General features: G+C 34.8%; 1 protein-coding gene across 1 annotated transcript in view; it reads right to left on the bottom strand.

Moving 5' to 3' along the window:
• LOC136028860 (iron-sulfur cluster co-chaperone protein HscB-like) overlaps positions 1 to 11,487 on the bottom strand; it is a 134,355-nt gene extending 122,868 nt beyond the window's left edge. Inside the window, exon 1 of the mRNA XM_065706799.1 lies at positions 11,234 to 11,487. Within this exon, the coding sequence (XP_065562871.1) occupies positions 11,234 to 11,267 (34 nt within the window). The 5' untranslated portion in view covers positions 11,268 to 11,487. The remainder of the gene's footprint in view (positions 1 to 11,233) is intronic.
• Positions 11,488 to 12,352: the final 865 nt, after the last annotated feature.

Raw genomic sequence — 12,352 nt, 5'->3', positions numbered from 1 at the left:
TTGCATTTCACTTAATATGTTAGAGTGTAGGGTATGCACTCCTAATGCCTTGGTAACTCCAAAATGCAAAAATAACATCCTCTTTGACTGACCATTTTTTCAGCTACTGATTATCCACAAAATTACTAGTTTTCATTGCTTGCGTATTATTTCCTTCACTTAAATTGTCATTTGTAATAGGGGTGGTTAATAATTGGTCAACAGACAACCGATTACTTTGTGAATCTGATAGCCTGCTTGTCATACTATTCATCATGATACTCTAGGACAGTCAATAGTGAGAATTCTTTGATATCTCAATAACGGAACAAACTAAAATATTTTTGACACGAAATTACGAAACAAAACAGGCGATCCCAAATAAACGAAAGAACTGGGGATGGACTCAATGTGTCAGTATTGATCGCTGATCAGATTATTTAGTGAGCTAAATCTCAAGATTGCTGAACTGTTTTACGGTTTGGCTAGTACACGGCCACCATCAGTCCGTACATTCTTAACTCCCCATTTGTCACGTGCTAGATTCAGCAGTTGCTTGCGTTTCGGTGTTAAATACTCGGATATGAATACTTTCAATCGGGTCAGCTTCTTTTTGTTTATGAACACGCGCTTTGCATAATCAGATGAATATAAAGTGACAAGGACTGGCGGGAGAACATTCTTTACTGAAGTAACTCGAGAACGAAAGCGTTCAGTTGACTTGAGGTTACTAGCAAGCACACGGATCCCCATCTTAGTATTGAATAGCTCTAGGACGTTATTTGGCAGTGTTTCTCCACCTTTCTGAGACAGTCCATGGATTAGAAGAACGTTCGATCTTCTTCCCTGTTCCTAGAATTTTGACGCGATTTTCCAGCGCCGTTATTTGAGCTTGAAGTCCGTTAAGCATCTTTCAATATTTGCAAATTTTGAACTGTAATCGAGAGTTATCGGATGATAGATTTCGGTGACAATAGGGTTAATTGCTTGTTCACTGATCACCCTTTTGTCTCCTGAACATTTCTCAATCACCTGTTTGTGAAGATTATTTTGAATTTGGCAATTTTACTCTGCGCATTTACTAGGGTAGACAAGAGTGAAGATATACTGTTTGTCGAAACAGCAGCAGCGACTCCCATTATTTCTTTATGCACATCCCGGTAATGTGGCCAGTTCAGTAAAATCACGTTGAACTCCTTTTGGTTTTTTTTTCTTTGAAGCTTCGGGGAAATTCTCTTCGAACGGCAAAATGAATCCCTAACTCAGTGTTGCTTTTTCGTGTGATCCGTAGCAAAATACGTGATCAGATTTTTTCTTCTTCAATGCATTTATACCAACTATTCAAACAGGCCACAAAGGGTAGCCGTAGAATTCGCCAAACGCAACGTCATTAACAATAAGACATCGCTAACTTGAAAAGGTAGCCTATAATTTCCTGACGCTCGATCATGTCAAATTCTATGAAACAGGTTTTCACACAACAAGCGTCTATTGACATACAAGTTATCTAGTCCATAAATAATAATCCAATTATTTTACTTTTTTCAAACACCTATAATCTCTGAAGGTCACTGAATTAATTTGTATTCAAGGTACTAAAATAATACAAATAGTTTAAACCGTTGATTGTGATAAAAGACTTAAATATCTAAATAATAATACTTTGTGAAATACTGGCTAAAAAATCTAGACTAGTTTTGATCCAGGTAAAGGCAAATGAAAGACATAATAACCATGCCTTTAAGAACAAAACGACCCCCGAGCCCCTGGGAGAAGGCCTGTAAGTTGTGAAATTCTCCCATAGTCTACATATAGTATTTGTTTTTGGAAAGTATAAGCGACAGAAATTTGAAAATTTTACATTTGGGAATTTGACAGCATTCCTATACGAAATTCTTTTTATCTGTCTTACTTTCTCATTTCAGATTCAATTTTACATGTTGAGATATTCCGTGGGAATTGTCCGGGGGAAATTGTCAGTGCGGCTGGAATCGAGTGGAAGATTTTTTCGTGGGGGAGATTTTCCACTGGAGAAACTCTACTCGGGGATATTTTATGGGAGTAACTCTCCGGGGTGGGGAGGGATTTCCGGAGAAAATTTTCCAAGGAGGTGAGATTTTGAGCATGATTTGAGAAACGATCAAAGAAGGAAGCGTCTTTCAAATGAAAGTTCGCTAAGGAAATTTTCTCAGACAGAATCATTTGCAAGACATTTTAGGTGGAGGGGGGGGGGTCATAGAGGGCGGAATCGCTAAGGAGTTTAAAGAGTTTCAGGGTGTATTTGTTTAGGCAGGAGGGGGTAATTTCTTGCGTAGGGGAGTCAGATTTTCCGGCATTATTTGAAAATGATCAGATATTAAATTAAAAAAAAAACAAGTTTTTACTGCTTAATATAAGAGGCTTAGTGAAAATTCAAGACGAACAGGCATTATTCTGCATATGAATTGAGTTAATCCCTCCTTAATTTCTTTCCTTTTATACTAAAGTTTGACTTTGTGTTCAAATTCTCTAGGAACGATTTCTTAAACACAAAGATCATTTAATTAGAATAAGATACATTTTTATCGAACTACACATTAGAACTATATCGAATAGCTTCTACTCGTTTTAAGTTTTAATGTTGTTTTTTTACTTTCGGTCGAAAAAAACGGTTTTTTTTTATGCACCCCAATGACGATTACACTTTCAAAGAAAGTCGACACCCTATTAAGATATTTGGCGCCATATATTTTGAGACTTGTTTTTTGCTGATATTTATATATGTTTTATTTTTTTTCTCACCACCTACCATTGCCAAAATTGTATATGGAAGTTTTGATTGTTTAATATTCAACTCAACTTCAACTTTTTCTTTATTCAACTTAAAAAAATACAAAAACAATATTATGCCCCAACAGAGTGCAGAGCTCGTAAGGCTGGGACAGTGCAAAAATATAGAAAAAACATCAACATCTCATCGTAATAATGATTCCAAAATTTAACACGGCAAAAGACAAAATAGAAAAAAAAATTATAAAAGAGAAGTAACAAGGATAAAAAATAAATAAATATCGGGCAGGAGGGACGTGGGAGGCCATCCCAGACACAGGGACACAAAACAAAATACACAAATAAGAAGGTCAAATAATTTAATTTTCCATCATCAATGGTGAATAATCAAAAATTTAGCAAACAATCTTTAATATTTGCTTGTTTAAATTTAGCTGAGATTTTTGGAATGGATCAAACAGAATTTTATCATTCAGCTTATAATTGTTAGAAATGAAGGGTATTTGGTTCCTAATCGAAAACCTTGACCTTTCAGAACTTACGAAAGGAATTCGGTACATCCCAGACCTCCGACAATCCGAACGAGGAAGTAAAATTAACAGAGATTTGTCATAGAAATAATATTTAGAATTTTGGATTTGAAAATGCCATATGAAAGTATTTAATACTCGTATATCATTTAAATCTAAAAAAATTCAGAAGAGGAATAATGTTTTAGTTTCTGAAACATTTTCAAGTTTTGAAGGTCGATGTAAGAAATTTCCAAGTATTCTTACTTGGTTACAAGTATTGCCTTATTTTGTTGTACATGTAAGAATTTTATATGCTTCCAAAATGTATTAAGATATGCAACTGAGCAGCAATTCAAATAAGAAGTGATTAGAGAGTGGCAAATTATTTTTAAAATGGTAAAAGGAAAAATATTCTTCACACGATACATCGATCCAATATTTTGAGCAAGTTTTAATCTTAAATACTCAATATGATTATGAAATGACACAAGGGGATCAAGAAAAACTCCTAAATAACGATATGATTGGACCCTACAAATTTTTTGGTCACCAATCTGAAGCTCCTGACAAGAAATCTCTCAATTGGCAAGTTTTGAACGACCAAAAACCGTAAAATTAGTTTTTGTAAAATTTGGTGCTAGATTATTGGAAACAAACCATCGATTTACTGAGGTAACACTTACAGTCAGATTTTCGATCAATGTCGATGAATCCCTAGCTTTAACTTTTATAGCTGTATCATGAATGAATTTATTTAGTGATTCGACTTACAAAAAGTATTTCACTTTCTATTCTAAAGCTAAACACTATGGACAAAAAGAAAAAGAAAAAACTTAGCCTTACGGCATTTCACGACTAACAAAGAAACAAAACTAAACATCTAAAATAAACTACAAAACACATAATTTTGTACATACAATCTAACTAAACAAGAGAAAACAAAAACAAAAAGACAAACTAAATAATACACACTGAATTCCGTTATCAGACATAAAAAAATCCACATATTTTTAAATAAGATTATAACCCCAAATCCAGACGTTTAGTTTTTCTTATGTATTCCAGTAAAATATTTCTAACATTCCTAAATTTAAAAATCAAATCAAGATTAAACGGAAAAGGAACATTGATACTATTAAGGTGAAATATTAATTCTAAACGTTCACGAGCATAAATAGGGCACTCAAAAATAAAATGCGAACAAGTTTCATTTACACCGCAAAGGCACAACTCCGTATCAATTTTGTTTATTCGGTGAAGAAAGAAATTTAGCCTGCAATGGCCCGTAATAATCTGCGTTAGATGGTAGGAGGGCTGAACTTTGCAAACAGCTAATAAATCTTCTGTTGAAGCAAAAAAGCGAATTGACCAAGGACTAACTTTATTCTTAAATTCTTCATACCATCTTCCGTAAAGTATATTTTTCAATGCCTTTCTATTAATATGAAAAGTTGAAGTATGGATTTCTCGTACTGTCGAAAGGCCTAAGATATCTACTAATGATTCATCAGTGAAAGTACTATGATTGGATGAGCGTTTAGAAAGGGGGAATTCAGGAGAAGTGAAATTTGGCCAGTGACTTGGACGGCCTTTTTTCGCATAGCGCAATGTCGCTAGCTCAGTCGCTCGGAAAGAAATTGGCAATACTCCAGCAATGGCCGTAATTACGTCATTTTGGGCAGAACGGAAAGATTTTGAGATTATTATCATTGAAGTTCTTTGAGCAGACTGTAGCATTTGTAAAATATTTTTCTTTCTAAGAGCTGAAAACCAAACTGATACCCCATACAAAACTGTACTTTCTATAACTGATTTATATAATTTTCTTAAAGCTTGTGGTTTGAGACCCCATGTCATCTTCGCTGCACAAAGGAGTCTCGTCGAATACTGCTTTGCAGCAGTAACTCGGGAAGAGACATGATCAGTCCATAAAAGTTTCCTATCTAAAATAATTCCTAAGTAACGGACTTTTTGTTGTATATTAATTTTTTCTCCTCCAAAAAAAAGATTTACAACAGGAACTTTGTGTTTGTTTGTGAACAATACAGCTTCTGTTTTACGTTGGTCGAAAGTAAGTTTGTTTTCTGCAGCCCACACTTCAAACTAAATTTTCTAAAAACAGAATATTTTTACCCGTTAAAATTACAGTGACATCGTCAGCATATGCCTGAATCGTACAATTTTCACCAAAATCCATTTCTAAAAGGTCATTTATGTTGATTAACCATAAAAAAGGAGACAAAATTGATCCTTGCGGACAAGACTTTTCCAACTTCCGGGATACATCTTTTCCATATGATACCGTCCTATCTGATAAAAAACTTTTCACTAATCTTAACAATTGAATTGGGCATTTCTTATCCTTGAGCTTTTTTAAAATACCTGGATGCCATGCATTGTCGAATGCTCCTTTAATGTAAAAAAAAGACAAAGTGTGAATTTCTTTTCCTCTTTATTTTTCTCAATAACGCTTACCATATTGTCAACTGCATCTATTGTACTTTTACCCTTGCAAAACCCAAATTGTCTTTTAGAAACCCAACAATTATCCAAACTAAGTTTATCTAATCTATTCATAATAATCCGTTCAAAAATTTTTCCGATATTTGACAACAAGCTAATCGGGCGATAAGAACCGAGGTTACCATCATTAGTTTTCCCTTTTTTAAGAATTACTATAATGTTTGCTTGTTTCCAAAGGACAGGAAAATATGATGTCTTTAGGCAACTATTAAAAAGCTTCAACAAAGTAGGTGATAAAACATTAATATTTTTCTTTATAGTAAAATTCATTATACCATCAGGCCCCGGAGCCTTCATGGGTTTGATCGACTTAATAACATCCTGTAAAATTTCCATGGTAATAGGTTCCATTTTATCCTGATTTTCACTAGAGATATTTTCTGTTTCATTTCTTATCAACTTTTGAGCAACACTGTCATTAGAATTATCATCTGACGAGAACCATTTACCTAGAAGTTGTTCTCCAGCCTCTTTCGGTGAATCTGTCATCGACCCATCTTGTTTTAAAATATGAACTGGGAGAGTCGCAGAGCCTTTTAACTTGCAAATTTTATTTATAGTGTTCCAAGGGTCCAAACTAGCTTTTTCTTCGCAGAACTTTTTCCAATCTTCCTTTTTCGCTGCCAAAATTCTCGTTTTATAATCTAGATGTGTTTGATTCTTTATTTGCTCGCTTTCAACGGTACCAAGTCTCTTATAGACCCTTTGAGCATGTCTGTACTTCTTTCTTAAATCTGTCAAATCTTGGTTCCACCACCTTGCATATTTGCTTTGTTTGTGACTATTTTTAAGAGGGGTCGATTCCTTAGTTGCTTTTTGCATTAAATTCTTAATTTCATTAGCAGCACAATCAATTTCCTCCACCGAGGACATAGGTAGAGAATAAATGTCATCGATTCCACGTAATAAAGTAGCACTAAAAGTATCCCATTTAGTTTTCTTATAAATGTATCTTGGCTCTTCAGTCTCAAATATGGGAAAATTAAACTCCAAAGTAAATAAAATGTACGAGTGATCCGAAAGAGAAGGGTATTCATCAAGAACTTTCCAACACTTTACACTTTGAACAAGATTAGTACCTACAGCAGTAACGTCTGGGCTAGTTGTATTGCGTAGCCCATACGTTGTCTCACTAGGATCATTCACTACTAACAATGATTTACTAGCAAAAAAATCTTCAAGCTCCTTGCCTTTCTTGTCAGTTTGACTGTTACTCAGCCACAAAGGGCTTTTAGCGTTAAAATCCCCCCCCAACAACGTAATTAGCAAAATGTCTGACCTTGTCTAAACAACTGATATTATCTGTCAATCGCTGCACCGAATGAGGATAATATACCGAACAGAATGTCAAAGTTCTACTGTTCAAATAAACTGAAACTGTCACACATTCATTAGACGAGTGGTTATGGTGTACGTCAGCTTTTAGACTATTTTTCACTAATACGGCAGCACAAAAAAATTTCTTATCTGTGTCAATTTTAGAAAAACACTTGTAACTATATGGAACACATGATATTTTACAGAATTTATTTACATACGGTTCTTGCAACAGAACTATATCCGGTTTCAGTTCTTCTATTGTTTTTTGCAACTGTAAGGTTGCTGAATTAGAATGTTGCAAATTAATTTGAAGCACTGTTAAGTTATTCTTATCAATATTCACATCTCGAGATTGAGTCAATTAAACTGGATATTATTCTTTAAACGAGCAGTTAACTTCTTTGCAACCGGGCATTTGCTTAACTCATAGGCAGCATGCCCATCTGACTTAAGTTTATTTTTTTCGCAAGCCCGGCAATTTGGGCGGGACGAAAAGGACTTGTCGCAATTTTCATAAGTGTGCGGGCCCATGCACCATGAGCATACTTCGTCCGCTCTACAATCTGTCTTCCGATGACCGTATAAGCAACATTTGCTACATCTTATCAAGTGTACATAGTCGTCGCAAGAGGCAAGGATAAAACCGATCCGTAAGCCTCTTTGGGACAGTATAATTTGGCGGATCTTTGGACTCACTTCCACAACAACTTTCCTCTTCGACGCGTTTTAAAGAATGGTGATGATCCTGAAGCTTTCCCCTTCGTTGGCCATCCGCTGAATTTCTGGGTTACACTGCAGCAGGTATTTTTCACTTTCGTCTTTGACCTGAGGGGAGGGAGCCCCATTGACTAACATTCTTGGAAAGTGCTTTTTCACCTCTTTCGGTTTGTACTTCGTGTCCGACACTTTCTCTGACAGTACTGACATGGCTGCCTCTAGCTCCCTTTTCGACCCCAATTCCAAGATGACTCTACCTTCCTTCGCCGGAACAACTTTCTTCACGGAAAAATCGGAATTTTCTCCTTTGAGAACTCTGATGATAGATTCCGTAACTTGCATAGCTTCGTCAAAATTCATACGGATTCGTTTTTCCGCAGATACAGGCTCCAGAATCACAGAGAATGTTTCAGGACCCTTGAGTGCTTGGGCATAAGACGCCTGCTGGGGTGCGGGTACACAAATCTGTCAATTTTTTGCGATTTTATCCGCTCAAGCTCTTTCTGGAGATTCACAACTTCATTCAGACGGGAATTTTCGATTCGGAGGAGTTCAATGGTCTCTTCGATTGTTCGTTGGTGAAGATATTGGATTCTGCTGCATATTTGGGAGGCATTAAATTTGCCACCGGGGACTTTGAATGACCCTATTACATCCTTCAACATATCCAGCAGCACTGCAACACTTTTTTCATTCATGACAGTAAGAGACTCCAACGATTCGTGATCAGACGTCTCTAGGGACGATTTTACTTTGGACATCTTCGAGTAACAAACTAGGTATCCCGATCACGGTATCCCGTTCACGGTTCAACGTCTAAATGAACGCCATCTATAATAGCTGAAATTAGTAAGAATCTAATAATGTCAACGCCAAAAAAATGAGTTAATGATTTCAATAGATAGCTTCAAACAAATGCCAACTTTATGGGCAGATCTTAGTAAGGTAGGTTTAACCTAGCCCACTTAAGCATCCACAGATACACTGTATCAGTCAATCCAAGAGAATCATTGTAATCCAAATTTAACAATTTTCTCACTGTTTACATTCAGACAAACTTCATAGCTGTATCATCTGCAAATAGAATTGCATGGCTAATATTCTCATGCAAACCTTGTTGAAGATCATTAATATAAATTAAAAATAAAAGTGGACCTAATACTGAGCCTTGGGGACACCAATATTAATAAGACTTTTTAAATTAGTCACTTTCCACCGACATCTACTGTGATTTTGCGTCCGCACATGTATGATTTAATAATTTGTAATCCTTTCCCTCTTATGCCGGAATTTATCATTTTGTTAAGAAGAATTTCATGATTTAAAGTGTCAAATGCTTTTTTTATATCATAGAAAACAGTAGCCACATGGAAATCATCAGCTAAACAATCATTTATTTCTAATGAAAGAGCTGCAACTGTGTGTTCTGTCGACAGTTTGCCCTAAATCCAAATTGATATTTAGTAAAGAAATTTATTTTATCTAAATAGCTAGAAATCCTTTCTTTTAAAATGTTTTCAAACACTTTAGATAATGGCGATAAAATTAAAATTTGACGATAATTACTTACAGCAGATTTATCGCCTTGTTTGTACAACGGAATTACTCGGGCAATTTTCCATCTACTAGGAAATATAGCTGAATTGATACTCAAATTGAAAATGTGGATAAGTGGTTCGAAAATGACTCCGGCAATACTCTTTAACAAATTTGTTGATAATTCATCATATCCCACTGAATTACCGTTTTTTATACATTTGATAATCTTATGGAATTCTGCAAAACTAACAGGGGCCAGAAATATGCTCGTACATTCATTGGGGGGTAAATATTCTTTAAGCGACCTGTAAGGGGACAAATCTATTCCTGTTGAAATAATTGCTTGACCAACACCAGCAAAATAATCACTAAACATATTAGCAACATCTTGCAGTTCTCTAACTTCTATACCATTTATATTAATTAATACCTCAGGAAGTGATAGCTTTTTATTTTTTTCAATTTTATCCTTATTTAAATTCCAAGTTTTTCGAGGAGAATAAGAATTTTTAATGAATTTTCACAATACACACTTTGATTTTCTCTAAGAATTCTTACTAACAGATTTTTATTGTTTTTAAAATGTATTATTTTTATTTCAGTGGGATATTTCATTTTCATTTTATATAAGCGATTTTTTTTTTCATTAATAGACCTCAAAAGCGATGCATTTACCCATGGTTTTCTTGGTGCGTGCCTCTTTCCTTTGAGATTTCTATACGGGCAAAATTTATCAAGCTTTTCAGTCAATATATTATAAAAGTTATCTAAGGATTGATCTGGATCCATTTCATCAATTACTGAACTCCACCCTACGTCACCGAGTGCTTCTTTTAATTTTAACAATTTTTTTCTCCAAAGTATCTTTGCTTTGTTGACTTCTTTTCATTATACGGAAAATATAGCAAAAAATCAGCCGTAAGTATGCAGTGATTAGATGAATCATCAGGAATGACATATGTACTAACAGCACTTTCAGGTGAAAAAATATTATCAATTAGTGAATATGACGTATCGGTTATACTGGATGGTACAAGACATACAGGATATAATCCATGAGATAGCGGACATTCTAAAAACCTCAAAGTGTTACTATCCAGTCTATTCTGATTAGCAGAAAAAAGGTTTATTAAGTCGATATTAAGATCTCCCATAACTAGATAACAAGTATTAAGACTAGCTAATTTATCCAAGAATTTTTCAAAACAATTCCTAAGTTCTATCTGACTAGCTGACAGACTACGGTTCATAACTGCGATTAGAATCATCACATTATTTGGAAAAAAAAAACATTCAACAACACAAGATTCAAATAACATTTCAATATTCATTGGCAAAAAATCTAGTCTTGCACGGGCTGGTATGCAAATTTTAATTAAAACACCAAGACCACCTTTCTTTTGCATACTCCTCCCAACATGAAACAATTGATAACCATCAACATGAATACTTTCAATTGAAAACTCATCTAAAAAAGTTTCGCATAAACCGAATATGTCCGTATCAGATGTTGATAGAAAAGTGGCAATTGTATCCCTTGCAGTCCTCCAGCCCCGGCAATTCCAAAACGATATCCTCCTTGTTCTAGAATTTTTCTTTGCCAATCCAAAAGTAAATATTGCATTTTTGGTATATCTAAAATGCTGCTATTATCTTCATTAACACTAGCTACAATATTTTGGAAAACTGAATGAAACAAAAGAGAATCTCGCTCAAATTCTTTTAACTTTGATGATGGAATTCCATCACTATCTCTATCCATTATCAAATATTACCACCATGTCAAGAATAGCCACACCACGACCCATGCGCCCAACAAACAAAAATAAAAGGTAACAGACACAGAAACAACTAAGAAAAGAAAAAAAAATTACCTTCTCGTTCCGGATTTTTCCTTTTACGTCCCATTGTACATTAATATTGTACTAATATCCAAATATTAATACGTATTACTAAACATCCAAAAGTTCTTGAAATAATATTTTCACATAAATCCACACAGAGGTCTTAAATGCGTCTTACTCTGACGAGAGCATTGAATGAATTGATTCCATTTCCAAGTTTTGATAGTATTTTAAATGTATTTATGGTTTTGCAAGTTTTCACTTTACCAATATTTTTGCAGCGATTCGGAATTTCAGCAATTTTTGCACGGTATCAGGACTAAGCTGTTTTTCGTTTAATTAAATTTAAAAAAACAAGTCTTTTTAAATGAATTTAAGGAGCAACATTAAAACTTAAAACGAACAGAAACTACTTCGTATATGAAAGAAGCTTTTCCTCCTCAACGCCCCGCTCTTTACGCTAAAGTTTGACTCTTTCTCTTAACTCTATTTTTAAAACAGTAAGAAACTATATAATCTTGAACAGTGTGTTTTTCTTTTTGAAGACATCGGCAAGAAACTACAAACAAATCTCAATAATAATCAAGATCAAACAGTTCGTGGTAACGAACTGTAGTAAGGAGCGACTCGGCTCAATAGTAAACGAAACTCTAAAAAACAGAATTTCGATGCTAAAAGATACATCAAAAGAATCGGACTTTTATGCTGGTTTTAAATATATAAGTTTCATCAAATTTAGTCTTTGTCATCAAAAGTTACGAGCCTGAGAAAATGTGCCTTATTTTCGAAAATAGGGGAAAACACCCCCTAAAGGTCATAGGATCTTAACGAAAATCACACCATCGAATTCAAAGTATCAGAGAACCCTGTAGAAAAAATTTCAAGGTCCAATCTACAAAGATGTGGAATTTCGTGTTTTTTGCCAGAAGACAGATCACGGGTGCGTGTTCATTTGTTGTTGTTTTTTTCCCAGGGGTCATCGTATCGACCAAGTGGTCCTAGAGTGTTGCAAGAAGGCTCATTCTAACGGAAATGAAAAGTTCTAGTGCCATTTTTAAGAGACCAAAAAATTGGAGGGCACCTAGGCCCCCTACCACGCTCATTTTTTCCCAAAGTCAACGGATCAAAATTTTGAGATAGCCATTTTGT

Source organism: Artemia franciscana, chromosome 7 (assembly GCF_032884065.1).
Source record: "Artemia franciscana chromosome 7, ASM3288406v1, whole genome shotgun sequence".
In the NCBI taxonomy this organism is placed as follows: domain Eukaryota; kingdom Metazoa; phylum Arthropoda; class Branchiopoda; order Anostraca; family Artemiidae; genus Artemia; species Artemia franciscana.
Note: the sequence above shows the minus strand (reverse complement) of the source record. Positions and strands in the feature narration are given on the sequence as shown.